Source organism: Myxocyprinus asiaticus, chromosome 29 (assembly GCF_019703515.2).
Source record: "Myxocyprinus asiaticus isolate MX2 ecotype Aquarium Trade chromosome 29, UBuf_Myxa_2, whole genome shotgun sequence".
Classification (NCBI taxonomy): Eukaryota; Metazoa; Chordata; class Actinopteri; order Cypriniformes; family Catostomidae; genus Myxocyprinus; species Myxocyprinus asiaticus.
The window spans coordinates 44,429,355-44,449,253 of NC_059372.1; the positions used below are offsets into that span (position 1 = coordinate 44,429,355).

The following is a 19,899-nucleotide window of genomic DNA, read 5'->3' on the forward strand; positions in this document are numbered from 1 at the left end:
AAGGTGGTAACGAATGTAGGTGCCCACAGATCCACGTGGGCTCACAACAACTTTTAAACTGTATTTTTAATATGAAAGGGGCCCATAGCAATATACAGTCAGGGGGCCCAGAGTTCCTTGCTAAGGCCCTGCTGAGGCTGATGGGAATTAGCTTTGTTCAATTCCAGCATCAGTTTATCAAAGCAGATGACATCTTCACTGTAATTAAAGCTGAAATGATTCTTCTAAACACGCTGATTTCAAATGCTACATACTGTATGTGGCTGAATCCACTGCAACAGTAACTGCAGTGTTTATAATGTGAGTACAGCTGTCAGCTAAACCACTTGCACACATGGTCATTTATAAATGCATTGTTTAAGGTTATTTCTCTTTATTGTAGCTTATGCTGTATTTTAACCTGTTTGTTATGAGGATTTTAGTTCACTATCACAAAGTAATGCAGTAATGAGAAGAATATCATACTTGAAATGTTTGAGTATTATGTTTATCATTATTTTGATTATTCTCAGAAATAGACCTTATTCAGAGTAGCTAGGGCTAGCTAATACGTACTAGGAGGGATTTGAGTCCATCCTATCAAGTTTGAAGTCTCTGGGCTCTACAGTCCCAGACAGATGAACAGTTTTAGGGGAGAAACTAATTATAATAAATATAGCTGCAAGCAGTGATGACGGGCCTAAGCACTATGGCGCCATTGCCACCTGGTGGCTCTATGGTGGCCGCATGCATTTGAGAGGGTAAATATAAGAGGACTATTTCAAAGTCACACAAAGTGTCACACTTTCTGTTGTCAGTTGGTGGCATTATGGCCGTGACCCATAATAGCCGCATAAATTAGATCAGCCCCCATTACCAAACATACAGCTGAATTTTCATCAAAATCATACAATGTACACAGAAGATATAAGGAACTTTCTGTTTCATATTTTTGCCCTTAATTTATTGCGTCGCCATGGCAACACCATTCAATATATCAAAAATCTGTTCGCAATTTAGCATCTTCAATGTCTTGGCATAATGTTGCCTTCATTTCTTCCCCTAGGAGGAGTATTCAAAAGTTCAGGGCCTGCAATTTTAAAAAAAAATGCACATTCAGTCCAAAATGGTGGAGCAAATGACTGTAATCTTGAAAGTTGTCCGGCTTGATGAGAACAATATACAGTACATGTAGCATGTTTGGTGACAGTAGAAGAAACTGACCCCACCACTTTTGTCAAAAGGTTGCACTATAGAGCTCCCCAGCCATGCCCATGTGTTAACATTTGCCCAGGCCTAATGGCTGACAGCTCTGATGTGTGTGCAAAATATCATGAAAATTCAAGCATGCCAAGTTCCTCAAAAACATATATATACATAAAAAGGAATAATGACATTTAATGTGTTGCCATAGTAACACTATCTAAGATATCAAGAATCCCTTCAGAATTTTAAATCTGCACTGCCTTGACATTATTCAAAAAATAAATAAAAATTGAAGCAATTCAGGTAAACATATGAGGGATATTTCAAAGTCTGTTAAATGTGCCACACTTCCTTCTGCCAGTTGGTGGCGCTATGAACGTGAACCACAATAGCCACATCAATGTAATCAGCCCACAAGGCCAAACATTTGGTTCAATTTTGGTGTAAATCACATGATGCACACAGAAGATATGAGACACTTCCTTTTTCCCATTTTCTGACATTAATTTATTGCGTTGCCACGGCAACACCGTTCGATAAATATCAAAAATGTGTTCGCAATTTAGCATCGTCAATGTCTTGACATGATGTTGCCCACATTTGGTACCTGTAACATGAAATCCCTAGGAGGAGTATTTAAAATTCCAGAGCATACATTTAAAAAAAAAAATCCAAAATGGCTGACTTTCTGTTGGGTGGAGCTTATGACGGTCAGCGTGAAAGTTGTCTGGCTTTATGAGATCTACATGTGTCAAAAGGGATGTGGTACAGAGCCCCCCTGCACGCCCGATTCAGATGTGTGTGCAAACATTCAAGAGTTTTCATGCATTTTAAGGATCCCAAAAGTACTGAAAACCTTGAAAAGAAGAAGAAGAAGAATCCTTAGAAGAACAATAGGGTCTCTGCACTTTCAGTGCTTGGGCCCTAATAAATATTAAATCTTAATATTAAATATTAAAGAAAAGCAGAACAAATACTGCTTGGACCCCTTAAAAAAATCTAATTATTCTATAAATAAAAGTTACAAAGATACCAAAAGAATTAGCAATAGAAGTTAATTTAAGAGAGCTTGCAATTTGATGTGTTTTGGCTGCCAGCACTCTTTGAATTCACTGAATTCATATTTTGTAATACTCTTAAAGGAATAGTTTCCCCAAAAATGAAAATTCTATCATCATTTACTCACCCTCATGCCATCCCAGATGTGTAAGCCTTTCTTTCTTCAGCAGAACACAAATTAAGATTTTTAGAAGAATATTTCAGCTCTATTGGTCCATACAATGCAAGTGAATGGGTGCCAACATTTTGAATGTCCAAAAATCACATACTGTAAGTCAGCATAAAAGTAATCCATAAGACTCCAGTGGTCAATTTTTACTATAAATCCTCCTCTCTGCTCAGTCAATCTCCACTTTAACTTTCACATTCTTCTTTTTGTGTTTTTGGTGATCCACATTCTTCATGCATATGCCCCCTACTGGGCAGGGAGGAGAATTACTAGCAAAAAAGGACTTAAATATTGATCTGTTTCTCACCCACACCTATCATATCGCTTCTGAAGATATGGATTAAAACAATGGAATATTATGGATGACTTTTATGCTGATCTATGTGATTTTTTGAGCATCAACATTTTGGCACCCATTCACTTGCATTGTATGGACGTACAGAGCTGAAATAGTCTTCTAAAAATCTTAATTTGTGTTCTGCAGAAGCAAGAAAGTCATACACATCTGGGATGGCGTGAGGGTGAGTAAATGATGAGAGCATTTTCATTTTTGTGTGAACTATCCCTTTAAGTAGTATTCAACCTTGTGGTTGAAAGAAAACCATAATTTCATTCTTAAAGAAACCCTTTTTATCCAAATAACACACTTTCAATTTATCAGCCAACCTTTCATTAATATGATTTATGGGCAGGAAAAGTCTGTAATATCAATACACTTGCAATGAAAGAATTTAATTTAGCTAAAATGTATCTGGCATAGTCATGCTGTACAGATCGTAAAGTTGTGCATTGTTTTGACATCTACATAGATTGAATTCATTAGTGTAATTGCATTAGACTAGTATTATGTATGTTGGGCTGTGTTTATTTTCATTAGTAGCCAATGGGAAAGAAGTCAGCCTGGAATTGCAAAGGGATCACAGTTGACAGACTGAATGGGTATGGATTTCCTAGGAAAACCTTTATGTAGAGCTACATTTATACTGGACCTTAATTGTCGATAGATCACAAACTTAAATAAAAAATAAAAAAAATAAACTTTGTTTATTTGGAGTCCCAATTAACCACAACCTTAACTATAACATTTGTCAAATGGGTAGTTGTTGCATGATGTTTCCATTTGTCTTTTTTTTTTTTTTTTTAACATCAAGATTTTAAGTTAAAATGTATATATGAATTAATGTAGGAATGTGTAAGGGAAAGTGTATATCTTAGGTCCTGTAACTGGTCACCAATTCTTTCAAGTTGTTCACCATCTTTAATCACCTTTTTGATATGTTGTTTTAAAATATGTAAAGCTGGAGTATAGCATGCCACACCACAGGACATGTCAACTTCCTGAATGCGAATATCAAGTTTCACAGAATGATGTTTAACATCTAGACAAACCGTGACAATACAACTTTTACTGCGATCAGGGTGGGTTTATGGGGCCCTAGGTGAAATCATGAAAATGGGCCTCCTGGATTGAAAATTGTCATAACTATAAAACATCCATAGAACCACTGCAGACGAATGATGAGCAAATTTTTTAAATAGAAAGCACTAAAAAAGAAGCACTGTACTGTATAGCTCAGTAGATGACAAATAGCATGTCCAATAGCTTTTTTCCCCAGCATGAAGATGTTAGGTGAACATGTACATGCATGCATAAGGGAATATGTGTATTTTAGGTGCTGTGACAAGTCACCATTTTTTCGCCTTATTTTGATCACCTTTCAGACTTTTTCTAGAAGTACAAATAAACCAGTGTCTCAATTAATATTACCATTAAGGTAACAAAATAAGAAAATGCTGTTTAAAATAGTTTGAGATAGTTTTCTTAGTATAGGACACTGCTGACAATGCTTGAAATTCCATTTCCTCTACCCACATAACTACAGTATGCGTAAATGTTTATTTAGAGCAACAAAATCGATGAAAACAAAAAGTTGTCCAGAATGTGTGCAAAAGTGATTAAAAGTTAAAACAAAGTTCAAATAAAAATCAGGTAACTACAGCAATGTAAAGAATAAACACATATCTCTTAGAGAGCAGACATCTTTGCAGATAGGACGGTTTGGTTATTTTCTAGATTAATTGCTCATATTGAGTTTTTTGCATCTTTATTTCAGCAGTGTCTGAATTCCTTCCCCCGCAGATTATTCTTGAGAAAACGTGAAAAGCCCTAATGATTTGACAAGCGCTGTTTCTGCTATCATTTACACAAAATAAGCCTCAAAGACTCAAATAGCCACAAAGCAATATTACATTAGCTGTGTCTGTATATGCAGTGAAGGGCTGCCTCATTTTCACCTGTGACAATTCAACTCATTTTAAAAGTTAGTTAGTTAGTGGCCATGTTTGACCCACACAGCATGCCATCAGATTTTATTGTGATATTTTGTCAGTAGTGGATCAGAATGTACATTATGTGTATGTGTTTTCTATAGTTCTGAACATGTGTTTACAGTGAGGTATATTCCAGTAGACATACATCAGTAAAGTTGGTTGTGTTCTCACACATACAGAAGACATGCGTCTCTGCCTGTAGAAACAACAAGTAATCCCGGTATGCTCCGATCAGCTGTGTGCCGGAGAACTGCTCCATGTCGACAGTGGAAATCTGCATCATTCGGGTACTGTAAACCTTTTAAATCTCATTACACCTGACACTATTGAGGATAGCTTGTTTTTTCTTTACTGTGTCCTTACTAGGTGGGACAAGGCATTTGTCTGTCCACTCTGAATTAGAAACTTTTGCATGTTGTGGCACAGTTAAAACCAATCAGAACATATTTGGGGGGGAATTCACTTAGAATTAATTGCACCCAGTAAAAGCACTGGCTATTTTCATGTGATGTCTGCTCCACAAAATCTGTGCTGAACGCAATTTGCATGTGCAATTCCGATCTTGCGGGTGGTTCTGAGTATATTGCGGAGGATTCAGCAGAACATTGTAATCTGTACTGTACAGCATCACTCCACAATCATTTAATCACTGTTTGATGATTTACTGCTGATATGATTTGTAGAAATGTACACAAACACCTTGTAGATTGTGAGTGGTAAGTGAATAAGATGCAGCTTTTTGCGCTGAAATGCCAAGCACAAAAGTGGCACAACTGTTTGGAGAATTTGCCCCTTCATGTTTAATATAAAGTGAAAATGAGCAGGATTTCAGCACAATACGATTTCACAGTGGGTGGGGCTACCCAATGCAATGGTGGAGAAATAGAAACCAAGCTTTTTATAAAACGTCCTGTCACTTGTCACTTGTTGGTGGATAAAAGTTTACCTGGAAGAGGGGGCTTTTATCATGTCATGCCTGGTCAGTACACTGTTACACTACGCTAGTATTTTACACATTACACATAGCATTTTAAAGAATCTATTATACATAATTTTACTGTTAATTTCTTATTAATGTCAGAAAATCATATAGTATAGAATGCGCTGTTTGGCTTCTGTAGAATTACATTATGATGGATGCTCAGTAGTCATTTGTAAATGACATGTAAGACTTTAGTGCATTTGTATAGTCCCCCTCAGCAATGTAGATCTTGAAGACTTGCTTGCTGTCTGTTTTGTTGATCAGTTAAAATAGCAACACATTTGCTGAATAAATGCATGCAGTGTGCATATCCCCTAACAGCACAGTAATTGTTGACTTTACAGGTCGCTGAAGTTAATAATGAGGCTCATGTATTATAGGATATTAGAGCTATTGTAGCATCCAGAACTGACATCTTCAGGTCATTTGTCACTAAAAGCTCATCAGTCATACTGTAGCATACACACACAATGAGATTTATTGATTTGCCCATGAGACAGCAAACATATAAATGGACTGAACAAAAATATTGAAAAGAATCAATTTGAAAGTGAAAGTTTGAAAGTGATCATTGTTACAGGTGGATGTTTTGTGTTATGGAAGTAACAGCCAACAATAGGAAACAGAAAAAATAAAACAATAAACTAGAAATATACCATTCATGCTTATGTATAAAACTCAATCGGCTGAAAACACTTAAACACCAGTAATGTATGATGGGACAGCAGCTCAGTCAGGACGTTTGTGATGTCATGAAGGGTGTCAGTGGTTTAATGGTGTTTTCTCATGAAAAATTACACACTTATTAATGTTTTTTCTCCTGCTGTAACGGTGAGTGAAATTATGATGATGTCAAAATGGGACCACTGTAACGGTACTGTAGCTGTCTGTACACTGGAGATATTGCTTTGGAGAAAACTGTGGCAGACCTCTGCCTTTCTTATGAAGGAGGAAGCGGTAGCCGGGTAAACATCCAAACGTAAGACATTTATTAACACACACACTTTTCAGTGTCACACATAACCAGGGTTGGGGAGTAACGAAATACATGTAACGGGATTACGTATTTAAAATACAAAATATAAGTAACTGTATTCCACTACAGTTACGATTTAAATCATTGGTATTTAGAATACAGTTACATTCAAAAAGTATTTTGATTACTGAAGAGATTACTTTGCATTTTATTGTCATTTGTTTCATTTAATATTTAGTCCTTTCAGATGGAAAACATTTATACATATAAATGATGTGATCCGAAGTGCATTTTAACAGTGGTGAAACACTTTCTTATGATGTGTTACATTCATACGAGCAGACAGAGAAGTAAGTTTGAAGTAAGTTTGGAGCAGAAGAAATAGAAATAAATCTTGTGTAAATTGTCAGCTTTACACTAAGCTAAAATGCTATTTCTAGCCATTTTACATGCACATGTTACCAGACACGATCATATTTTTTTATCAAGAAAATTCATGTTGAATCATAATTAATTTTTTTCTAGTAAGACCTTTGATATTAGGTTAAAAATCATCTTCTTGAAAATGATTTTTGTATTGTTTTCCTGTAAAAATATCTAAAAATCCTTCAAACGAGATCAATTTGATTTATCTTGTTTTAGAAACAACACTGCATAAGATATTTCGGTTTTTCAGAGAATGTATTTTTAACATGTGTATTTTGTCTTACTGTACTGGCAGAGATTTTATAGTCAAAACAAGTGAAAAAATCTACCAGTGCTGAAGAAGTAATCCAAAGTATTTAGAATACCTTACTGACGATGAGTAATTTAATGGAATATGTTACAAATTATATTTTACAGCATGTATTCTGTAATCTGTAGTGGAATACATATCAAAAGTAACCCTCCCAACCCTGCACATAACGATGTGCTTTTCAGCACCCCCTCAACATAGTCATACACACAGACAGCTTGGGGTGGAGCATTCAGTTGGTTGTGGAGGGTGGGGGGAGTTTCACACATGCCTTCCTACTGTCTGAACTGCTTGAAGCAGTCAGTGGAGCAAGGCGAAGCGCTTGTACATTTACTACAGTTCTACTCTAGGCAAATAAAGCAGGTTCAGACTGGACTGTTTTTTTTTTTTTCTTTTTCTTTTTGGAATCAGAGGTGTCAGAACACCGTGCCGAGCGTTTCGCCCCAATTTAACCCCTGAATATGAGGCCTTTATGTTCTTAGATGATTCACTACTAATTACTGATTACTTCTCTAAAATTGTAACCCTCTGGGGTCTGAGGGTGTTTTGGGCACTGGAGAAGTTTTGACATGCCTTGACATTTGTGCTTTTTTCAGTTGCTTAAAAACATATTAATGGCTAAAGTCTGTTAACACAAACTGGGCTACAATAATATGTGAACAACATGTATGTACATGTTTGTATTTTTGAAAAAATAACGTTTATGCGTGGTTTTTGAAAAAACAAAAATTTGAAGTCACTGAAATAAGGCCATATAACACATACTAAACATTTGTTCACAAGACTTTTGAGAACTGGATCTTGTAGCCTAGAATTTTTAATACAAAAATGATGTGACACCATCCTGATCACTCATTCATACAAAACAATATAGTCATTTAACTTTTAGTGTTAGAAAGGCCATATGCGAGAAGGCGTGGATGATCATGATATTTATGTGATTCACACCTGAGGAGACAAAGACCCCTCCCCTTAGAGAGAATTAATGTGAGGAGACTTAATGATTGAATGTATTGTTTGTATCTTATTCACAAAATCAAGTTTAAGTTAAAAGAAGTAATCTGACTATACATTTTCTTTACATAAAGACTTTACTTAAAAACTTTAGCCTTACAAAACTTAAGTTTTAGGTCGGTAAGATGTTTTAATGTTTTTAAAAGAAGTCTCTCCTGCTCACCAAGGCTGCATTTATTTGATCCAAAATACAGCAAAAACAGTGATACTGTAAAATATTTTTACAATTTAAAATAACTTTTCTATTTGAATATATTGTAAAATGCAATTTATTCCTGTGATCAAAGCTGAATTTTCAGCATCATTACTGCAGTCTTCAGTGTCACATGACCCTTCAGAAATCATTCTAATATGCTGATTTTCTAATATGGGCATATTTACAGCACATTTTACACCCGAACAGATATTTGCAAGCATAAGCTTCGTTGATATTGAGGCAGCATAAACACTAGTTAAAATATAATCTAAACATTCATATTATTTTTATATCATATTACATATCATATTGATATCATACAGCATACAATTGAAATACCTGCTTTAGCCAAAACAACATTTAAATGTAACTAAAACTTGCCTATTAGGACATATTTCAAATTTCAATACTTTGAATACTGGCTGGCAAGTCTGGAAATAGGTCAACTAGTAAAATATGTACATGTTTATATAAAATAGCATGTCAACTAATGTAAGTAAAGACTTATCCAAAATTGTATCCTCGGCTGGATCAAGTCGCTCTTCAAAATGCAAACATCGGAGTCCCGCTCTTCTGAGGAAAATGTGAACTCTTCGTCACTATCCAGGACCATCTGTAGAGCTTTCTCATCTGTGTAGCGTACCATCTTCCAAACGCGAAGGAAAGCGAATGAATCGGATGATGAACTTGATGTTTTTTTAAGGCACTGTCGGGGGCATTTACCATTTGCATTGATCGCCTCAGCACATTACCGTATGAATAGCGCGCTCTGCTGGTGGGTGGGATCACATTAGCGATAATTAGCTGAGCCAGGAGAAACTGTACATCGCTTTGTTTCATACAGATTACATTGCAGGAGAATATTTGTTTTAAATTTGAATTGCTTTCTTTAGACATATGTTTCATGTTTGTGTGATAAGTATTCGCTGAGTTTCCGTTCATTTTTGTGACATGTTTCAGAAAGATGCTCGCGGAGACAGAGACGGCTGAAAGCGCACCCTGTATATTTTCTTTATTTTATAAAAGCACAAGGTTTTGTTGTTATTGTGAGTGTACACAAATAAAAGTAGACCCTTTATAGTCTCTAATGATGTCTTACACTTATCTGTATGCCCAAAAATGACAGAGTATTTTAAGTTGTTTCCGCTGTTATGAGGAAAAAAAATCCAGCAGGATGCACCGGTGCATCCGTCAACCCCAGAGGGTTAATTTGCTTATTACCTCATCAAAAAATAATCACATTACTAACTACTTTACTTTTAAGTTACTTTCTGAAACACTTTTCACAGAAATGTTTTTTTCCACTCAAATTGAAAATAATGTCTATATTTTCTCCTTGTTCATTGTCACTCACCCTTCAGCTGTCACAGAACAACAAACAGATGTACATATAAACAAATTAATTCATGATTTAAAAGTATTCTACATAAGTAATATTATTTTAGAAATATGTGTGTGGCAGACAAGCCTCTTGTTCGGTAGGGAAAGGAGGAAGCAGGAACCGGATTAACAATCAACAAGACTTTGAGACACCAACATAAAAGTGAAACATAATGACACACACACAGAGCAGCCACATGCATCTCTCTCGAACTGGCGTCCCCGACTCCTCTTTATCCCTCTCCCGGCTAATTGGGCTGATTCAGCGCCGGGCGTCCATCGTTATGGCCCGGTCACGCCCTCCTCCTCATCACAATGTGTAACCCATGTAATGTACTTAGAAGTAATTACATGAAAATAAAGTAACTAATATGATCACAAGAATTTAAAATGTAATGCATTACACTACTTTGAGTAATAAGTAATAAGATTACAGTAACTGATTATTTTGTAATCACATTACACCCAACACTGCTACTAAGTGCCTGAAAAAAAAAACCTTGAATATCTTTCAAAATATTTGATACGACTAACCTGGCAAACGTTTCCAAATCTAGTGACTAGTTCTTTCTCAGAAGTGATAATGTAGGAGTCTGGAAACTTGTAAACATGACTGACATAAACTTGTGCACACTGACTCCTTGAAGTCGAGTATTAATTAATGCAATCTGAATGGAGCTTATGATTTTGGCGAGCCTATTGTGCATCACACAGTCAGTGAAAAGACTATGAGCAGTCTGATTGTGAGACTAGTCCTGATTTACATTTTTACATTTACATTTATTCATTTAGCAGAAGCTTTTATCCGAAGCGACTTATAAATGAGGAATACAGCAAAAGCGATTCATCATAAAGAGGCAATAATATGAGAAGTGCTGCAATACATAGTTTCAAATTGCTCAGAGAAGTACAAGTAGAGAGGAAGGTGAGAGACAGTAGTGAAAGAATGGAGTGAGATTTTTTTTTTTATGAATAAAGAAGATGTGCATTATTATGATTGGGTCAAGTGCTCACGAAAGAGATGCATCTTTAGATGTGTTTTGAAATCCATATGTCACTAGTTAACCAAAACTGTAAAACCTTTTAGTCTAGTAACTGAAGCTATGACTTTGTAAAGTTATGTAAGCATTTTCAAATCAAGGTTTAATAGTTGTGTATTAGCTGTAAGACTGCTGCATGTATAATCACTCCACAACTCACACACTGAAGGTGACCTGAAGCTTATGAATTATTCATGGCATGCTATTCTTTCATTTTAATTTGACCTTTTCTCAACTTTGTCACGTCTCTTGACATGCCCACATCCTGTCACCAACGGCCACTGTCACTGGTGTCGCCCGGAAGTTGCCAGTTCTCATTGAAAATGAATATTGAAAAGCATCCTGTTGCTTTGTAAATGTGAGTCGCTGACAGTGTGAACGGGGCTTAAGTCTCATCACAGGACAGCACTGTGTCCTTCATGCTCATGAGGAAAAGCTGTCACTGTCAGTTAACAGAGAGAGAGAGAGACCAAACCACAGACGCTTTCATGTGCACCATGAGTCTGTGAGACTCTACAATACAGTATATTGAAGTTCTGCTAGTTACTGACCTTCTAGAACATGTGACCTTCTGTAAAAGCCAGTGACACAGAGCATTTGGTGTTGAGCGGTAGATCTTAGATATAAAGCATGCTGTAATTACACGTGTGTTTAAATGACAGAGACACTGTTGAGACTGATCATCGATAGACCATTATGCACGAATATAATACGTGACAGAATAATTATCACTCCATAATTTAACAAAATAAGTGACAGATGGACGGACGGACGGACTGACAGACAGACAGATAGATACAGCGCATTCAGAAAGTATTCAGTCACCTTCATTTTTTCACATTTTGTTATGTTGCAGCCTTTGTAAAGCAGCTAAAATGCTTTAAATTATTTTTTCACATCAATTTACACTCCATAACCCATAATGAAAAAGCAAAACACTGATTTTTGATAGCTTTGCAAATGTATTAAAAAGAAAAAAATGAAATATGCCAATGTGATAAGTATTCAGACCCTTTAACGCAGTACTTGGTTGAAGCACCTTTGGCAGCGATTACAGCCTCAAGTCTTTTTGGCTATGATGCCACAAGCTTTGCACACCGGGATTTGGGGATTTTCAGCCATTCTTCTTTGCAGATCCTCTCAAGCTCTGTCAGGTTGGATGGGGATCGTCAGTGGACCATTTTCAGGTCTCTTCAGAGATGTTCGATTGGGTTCAAGTCCAGGCTCTGGCTTTGCCACACAAGGACATTCACAGAGTTGTCCCTAAGCCACTCTTGTGTTGCCTTGGCCGTGTGCTTATGGCCATTGTCCTGTTTGAAGGTGAACCTTCGGCCAGGTCTGAGGTCCTGAGCGCTCTGGACCAGGTTTTCATTAAGAATATCTCGGTATTTTGCTGCGTTCAGCTTTTCTTGAACCCTGACCAGTCCCCCAGTCCCTGCTACTGAAAAATACCCCCATAGCATGATGCTACCACCACCATGCTTCACCATTGGTATAGTATTGTGCAGGTATTGAGCGGTTCCTGGTTTCCACCAGACATGACGCTTGGAATTGAGGCCAAACAGTTCAATCTTTGTTTCATCAGACCAGAGAATCTTGTTTCTCACAGTCTGAGAGTCCTTTAGGTGCTTTTTATGTGTCTTGCATGGAGGAGAGGCTTCCATCTGGCCACTCTGCCATAAAGTCCAGATCGGTGGAGTGTTGCAGTGATGGTTGTCCTTCTGCAAGATTCTCCCATCTCCACACATGATCTCTGGAGCTCAACCAGAGTGACAATCGGGTTCTTGGTAACCTCTCTTGCCAAGGACTTCTCCCCCGATTGCTCAGTTTGGCCGGGCAGCCAGCTCTAGGAAGCGTCCTGGTTGTTCCAAACTTCTTCCATTTAAGAATATGGAGGCCACTGTGCTCTTGGGGAAAATTTAATGCAGCCAAAAAAATTTTGTAGATATGCATTTTCAGCTGTGAGACCTTATATAGACAGGTGTGAGCCTTTCCAAATCATGTCCAATCAACTGAATGTGCCACAGGTGTACTCCAGTAAAAGTGTAGGAACATCTAAAAGATGATCCAGAGAAATGGGTTGCACCTGAGCTAAATTTCAAGTGTCATAGCAAAGGGTCTGAATACTTATGTCAATGTGATATTTCAGTTTTTTTCTTTTTAATAAATTTGCAAAGTTAGCAAAAATCTGTTTTTTGCTTTGTCATTATGAAGTATGGAGTGTAGATTGATGTGATATTTAAAAAAAAGCATTTTAGCATAAGGCTGCAACATAACAAAATGTGAATAAAATGAAGGGGTCTGAACACTTTCTGAATGCACTGTATATAGATATATTCTGCCATCTGGTGGGAATAATGTTGAGGTCACAAATGTAGTGGTCCTTTTTGGTCCTTAAAATAGTAAAGGTGCTGAATGCAATATCACATTTAGAATTGTGATATTGCATTCCAAAAGTTAAAGGCTCAACTAACATATAATTATATAGGCAATGTCCACACTTCACATATTCTTTGCCACAAACTAGATTTGTGCAGTGCCCTAAAAGCAAACCACCTAATAGCATGAAATATACAATATGGAAAAAACTTAAAATTTTATGTATGAAATGAGTTAGATATAATTATTGCAATGCCTATATCAGTGGTTTCCAAACTCTGTAACCCTTTTCAGATTTACTTGCTCTTTCTACCCCAGGGAGGCCTTTTGTCATTGTATACAGATGCAATTAATAATATAGCTGTAAGCATCAATTACAGGGCCAAGCACCAGCATGGCAACCACTGCACAACCCAAAGATCACACAACACAACCACAGATCATGTTGCCCTCAGATGGATTTGAACTCACAACTTTCTGTTCCACAGTTCAGTGTGCAATTCACTGCACCACACAGCCACAATATTGCCATATAACAAAGGGACATACCAAGCTTAGATGAATCACAGCCAAGCACAGCTTTTGCCATGATAAACTTTATATTCATGTAACTTCAACAAAGAAGCAAATCAACATTTGACTGGGGAAAAGCCCAGCCTCCATTCAGAAGCACAATGCAAAAATCTCCAGAACTAATCACATTTATATGTAATGCATGACTCGCAGAGGTGGAGATCAAACTGCAAACCTTCCACTAGACATTTCATTGCTTTAATCACTGGTCCACTCAGCTGCTGATCTAATAGCCACCAAAAGAAACATACTATGCTAAGACGTTTTTTTTTTAACAACCAAGCACAACAGTCAATATGATTGACTTTGTATTCGTGTAACTTTTCAACAGAGATCAAATTCAGAATTTGATTGTGGAACAGACCAGCAACCATTCATTGAGCCAATACAAAATCACCAGAACTACAGAGCTTTGTACAGAATGACTTGTAAAGGTGGGGATTCTAACCCACAACCTTTTGAACTATAAACCAGTGCTTTAACACACTGAATCACTCAGTTGACATGCCTACTTATTGGCAAAGAGACTCCCTTAGGTTAAAGTCAGCACACAAGTGTAGGTTATCTGTTGAACTACTGGCGGCTCTGTCTCCAAACTTCTCAGTTATCCTCAGGACGTGATATCGATGATGCATACCAATTTCGTTAAGATTTATCACTTTTTTTAATAAAATTCAATATAGCAGAGAGTCTATATGGCTGATATGGAAAATGCTAACTGATTAGCATGCTAAGCTAATGTTGCCCTACGGATAGCATCGTGATCAAATAGTCTTATAAGACAAAAAAACCCAACAGTTAACATGCTAACCTATTAGCATGCTAAGCTATCATAGGATGTAGCATGATAACCATGTTAAACAGACCATGTTCTTTTGAACTACAGGGGATGCTGTCTCCAAATTTCTCAGTCCTTTCAAAAGATATCAGTCCCTTATATATCAGAAGAACAACACTAAGACAAAGAACAAGAAGTATACCTGCGAGCAGAAATGATCTGTGAATAGCCCTGCAATTATTTAATAAAAAAAATACAAAGACCTCCAGTACAATATATCATCAACTCTGACACTGGTCCAAGTGGGAATTGAACCCAAAACTCTTAAAACTATCACTCAGTGCTTTAACACACTGAGCCACTCAGTTGACATGTTTTTTTAAAGTGGCAAAGAGACTTGTTTAGGTTAGAGTCAGCACACAAGTGTGGGTTATCTTCTGATTTATAGGTGGCACCATCGCAACACTGCTTAAGTATCATCAGGACATTATGTTGATGATGCATACCAATTTTCTTTGAAATCCGACAATGTATTTAAAAGATATATCACATTTTATAAAATTAAATATGGCAGAGAGACAATATAGCTGATATGGGGAAAATTGGTATAGTTGAAATCCTCATGATCCACAGAATCCACAGTCTCCAGCTCCATGATTTTAGGACATATGGTTCAAAAGTTACAGGCAAAAATAGCAATTTTTCACATCTTTTGACCCATAGGTTGTGCTGTGGCAAAACTCTGCATGTGCCCTCAGACCATGGTCCTCATGAAGCATACCAAGTTTAGTTTTGATAGGAAAAAAGGGTTGCCAGGATACAGCCTCAAATACATTTTCACACCAACCTTGTTAACTTTGTGATGCCGTAACTGCTGAAAATCAAAATTTTGAACAGTAATTTCTGGGCGGCTTGGTCTGGAGATTTATTTTGAGCCATTGTTTTGGAAAATCAGACCAAGTTTGTAGGGTGTGAAAAGTTTAAACTGTTAAACATCATAATCCAAAATGGCAGCCACTGTAATAGGCGGAGTTTAAATGTAAGGGGTCCATTTGAATCATCAGGAGGAGAGTAATCAGACAAAAAAAAAATTATGTGTCTATGACAAATGGTTAAAAAAAGGTTAAAAAAAAGTAAATTTTTGACATGGTGGCGGCGTTATAGAGTTTTTTGATATGGGGGCTATTCATGCCCACCCCTATCAGTGTGCCAAATTTCATAATTTTCCTATGAAGCTTTCATAGGGCTGCCATAGACTTCCATTGGGGAAGAACAAGAAGAAGAAGAAGAAATATAGCTGCAAGCAGCAATGATCGGGGCCAAGCCCCAAAGCATATTGCAAAGAGGTCTGGCACAAAAGAGTTACAACATTTATACCAGCTGAAGCAGATATTGAACCAAAGTTCACCTAGTCCTTTGACTTTAAATCTAGACCTTTAACCACTAGGCCACACAATTGACAAGGATGACTGATGTCATAGAGACATTCTTGGTTGAGAGTATACAACTATTTCTGAGAAAATAGTACAGCTTTGTTTTTTTAATTGAAGCTGGAATTTGCAATAAAGTTCAGTCTGCATTGTAGTAAGCACAATATGAAGACTCTGAGATCAACAGAAGTACAAATGTTAAAAACCTTGTTTCATGGACTTGAACTAACAACCTTTTGACTTGTGTTCCAATGTGTTAACCACTGGGCCATTCAGCTGACACAGCACAAATGTGCCAAAGATACATTCCAAGCTGAGAGCAACAGGTTTAAAATAATTACTACATTTGAATGACTTTCCAGAAGAGGAAAAAAATAGAGAGTGGTGGATTAAGACAGAGGCATCATCCCTCGCACCTTGGTCCATGAAGGGAACGCATGTGACTGATAGACCCTGCGAGGAAATCTAACTTTATTCATTTTTATTTTTTAAAAGTAGTATTAAATACTAAGTGGATACATGATGGCAAAAGAGTGGGACAAAAAGCGCATTTGAACATGGTTTGCATATTTGCACTGACTTTACTCTCCATGCCACTGCAGCAACACAAAACAGTGAAATGTGATGTAAATTTCTATGGTTCAACCAGACTATTGCGATGCAAATAGCAGAAAATGTGTGGCAGGTGCTGTTTACACATGGGTGCAATTAGTCACTGTAATGATGAGTCAGCGGAGTTGAGATCTATATGCAGCTTTTAATAACAATAAACTTAGTAATACAGACAGGCAGGGGTCAACCACCAGCAACAGTAATATCCAAGGTAATCCAGAAAGGTAGACAATAAACAGGCAAGAGGTCGGGGCAGGCGGCAGACAATCACAGGTTATTTACAGGTAAATAAGGCAGTAATAGTAGGCAGGCAGCAACAGGTCAAAACAGGGTGAACAGTCCAGAATTATACACAGGTACTGCAATAAACAGAGAACGCTCAGAAATGTCAGCCAGGGCAAAACAAGACTTCGCAATGAGAGAGAGTGAGTGTGAGACTTAAATAGCTGAGTGGATTGGAAACAGGTGAACAGGTAATCATTGACAGGTCTGGGGATTATGGGAAATGAAGTCCAGAGAGTTAAAGTCAATCCCCAGGTGATGGAGCCCTCTGGTGGTGAGTGGGAATAACAACAAGGCGGGATTCATGACAGTCACTCTGAAAAAGAAACTGTTCGCAACCATCCGCACTGGCAGGGTTGGGAGGGATACTTTTGAAATGTATTCCACTACAGATTACAGAATACATGCTGTAAAATGTAATTTGTAACGTATTTCGTTAGATTACTCAAGGTCAGTAACGTATTCTAAATACTTTGGATTACTTCTTCAGCACTGGTAGATTTTTTCACTTGTTTTGACTATAAAAACTCTGCCAGTACAGTAAGACAAAATACACATTAAAAATACATTCTCTGAAAAACCTCAATATCTTATGCAGTGTTGTTTCTAAAACAAGATTAATCAAACTGATCTTGTTTTAAAGATTTTTAGATATTTTTACAGGAAAACAATACAAAAAATATTATCAAGAATAAGATTTTTTGCCCTAATATCAAAGGTCTTACTAGAAAAAAAGAAATTATGATCAACATGAATTTTCTTGATAAAAAAATATGATCGTGTCTGGTAACGTGCATGTAAAATGGCTAGAAATAGCATTTTAGATTAGCGTAAAGCTGACAATTTACACAAGGTTTATTTCTATTTCTTGTGCTCCAAACTTACTTCAAACTTACTTCTCTGTCTGCTCGTATGAATGTAACACATCATAAGAAAGTGTTTCACCACTGTTCAAATGCACTTTTGATCACATCATTTATATGTATAAATGTTTTCCATCTGAAAGGACTAAATATTAAATGAAACAAATGACAATAAAATGCAAAGTAATCTCTTCAGTAATCAAAATACTTTTTGAATGTAACTGTATTCTAATTACCAATGATGTAAATTGTAACTGTAGTGGAATACAGTTACTTATATTTTTTATTTTATATACGTAATCCTGTTACATGTATTCCGTTACTCCCCAACCCTGTATATCGGTCGACCTTTACAGCAGTGGTTCCCAAACTTTTTAAACAACAGCACCCCTTTATAGTGTTTCCCATCCATGGCACCCCAACCTAGGAATGGCACCGATACAATACCTGGATCGGTATCGTGTCCAATACTGACGTTTTTACCTGGATTGGGTATCGGTCCGATGAGCCCGATCCAAATCCGATACTGCATGTTGGTCATTGACGTTACTGTCAAGCTCAAATAATGACATAAATAACATTCAAATCACCACTAAAGTAGTCCATATAACTCATGCATTTTATTCAGGCTCTTACAGTCATCCAAAAGCTTTGTGAATTGCAGAAGGCTGTGTTTAGTAATAAATATACAGCCAGCATGCACAGCTAAGTAGCCTCTGACACCACGCTTTACTGAACGAGCACCACTCTGCTGACACACACACATAAACACGCGCAGAGGCTTGTGATGCACTGCTCAGTGCAATATGTGGTCGCTCAACACAAACAGGGGCGGGTTTACCATTTTTGAGGCCCCAAGCAACCGACCAAGCCCCATTTAGAAGATGTTACTTAAAAATTACATAAAATTGATTTTAAATCTTAATTTTAAACTCATCCTATCAGCCGTTGTAGCCAAGTACATTCAAAATGTTTAATTAAATAAAATTCTAGTTCAAGATAATTAATGCATGTTTTCCAGTTTTTTTTAAAAAAGCAATATTTACCTACATATATTTTTACAAAACACTTTTTTTATGAACAGGGTGTGCAAAACCTACTACTTCACTTACTAACATTTTGGAATTCAGTTGTTATTTATTATTATTATTATAACCTAATAATTATTAATTTTTGTCCAATTTTTCATTATAATACAGAATGATACAGTATTATTATTATTATTACTTTGATGATTTGTCTTATTTCTTATTTACTTTCACCTGGAGCTTATTTTCTGATGCTGCAGTGTATTGTTCATCATGTTGCAAAAGGCTGTATTTTATGTTAGCATTGTAGGCAACATTCATAACAGTAACCTGCCCCAGTAAACATACAAGGCCCCTCAGCACACTAGAGCAGAAGGAAAAAACCATTGTCATTTATCAAGCGCTGAAACTTTGCTTGGTGCAGAACAATCTGGAATAATATTAAACATTGCAACAGTTACCTCTTTGTAACCTGAACTTGTTCAAAACGTTAAATCTTTGTGACACCTGTGCTAAAAAACAGTCTTGACGCAGCGCAACGGATGAAACAGAACACAGGTGTCTCGATGAGTGTTTTTGAGACCTAAGTTATTTTTAACTTGACACAGTGTCTAAAAATGTGCCGGTCCTGCGTGAGACACTGAAGAAACACCGAGATGTGATGCGGCAGTCAGGGACATTCGTCCATCACGTGTTTACATAGAAAAACAATGGAAAATCAGAGCAGACGCGCACAAAAATGTGTTCAATGTGAACGGCCCCTAACACATGGGTGAAGCAAGTTCGGAAGTCCTGTATATTTTTTCATAAATTACAAACCTGAACCCAAAGTCCTACTTGAAAAACTGACCCGAACCTGGCCTACCTCTAACATGAACCGCTCTAA

At 36.9% G+C, this 19,899-nt stretch overlaps 1 protein-coding gene across 1 annotated transcript in view; it reads left to right on the plus strand.

The window, feature by feature from the left end:
* LOC127419672 (IQ motif and SEC7 domain-containing protein 1-like) overlaps positions 1–19,899 on the plus strand; it is a 184,032-nt gene that overhangs the window by 10,188 nt on the left and 153,945 nt on the right. The window contains exon 3 of the mRNA XM_051661247.1: positions 4,924–5,031. Within this exon, the coding sequence (XP_051517207.1) occupies positions 4,924–5,031 (108 nt within the window). The remainder of the gene's footprint in view (positions 1–4,923; positions 5,032–19,899) is intronic.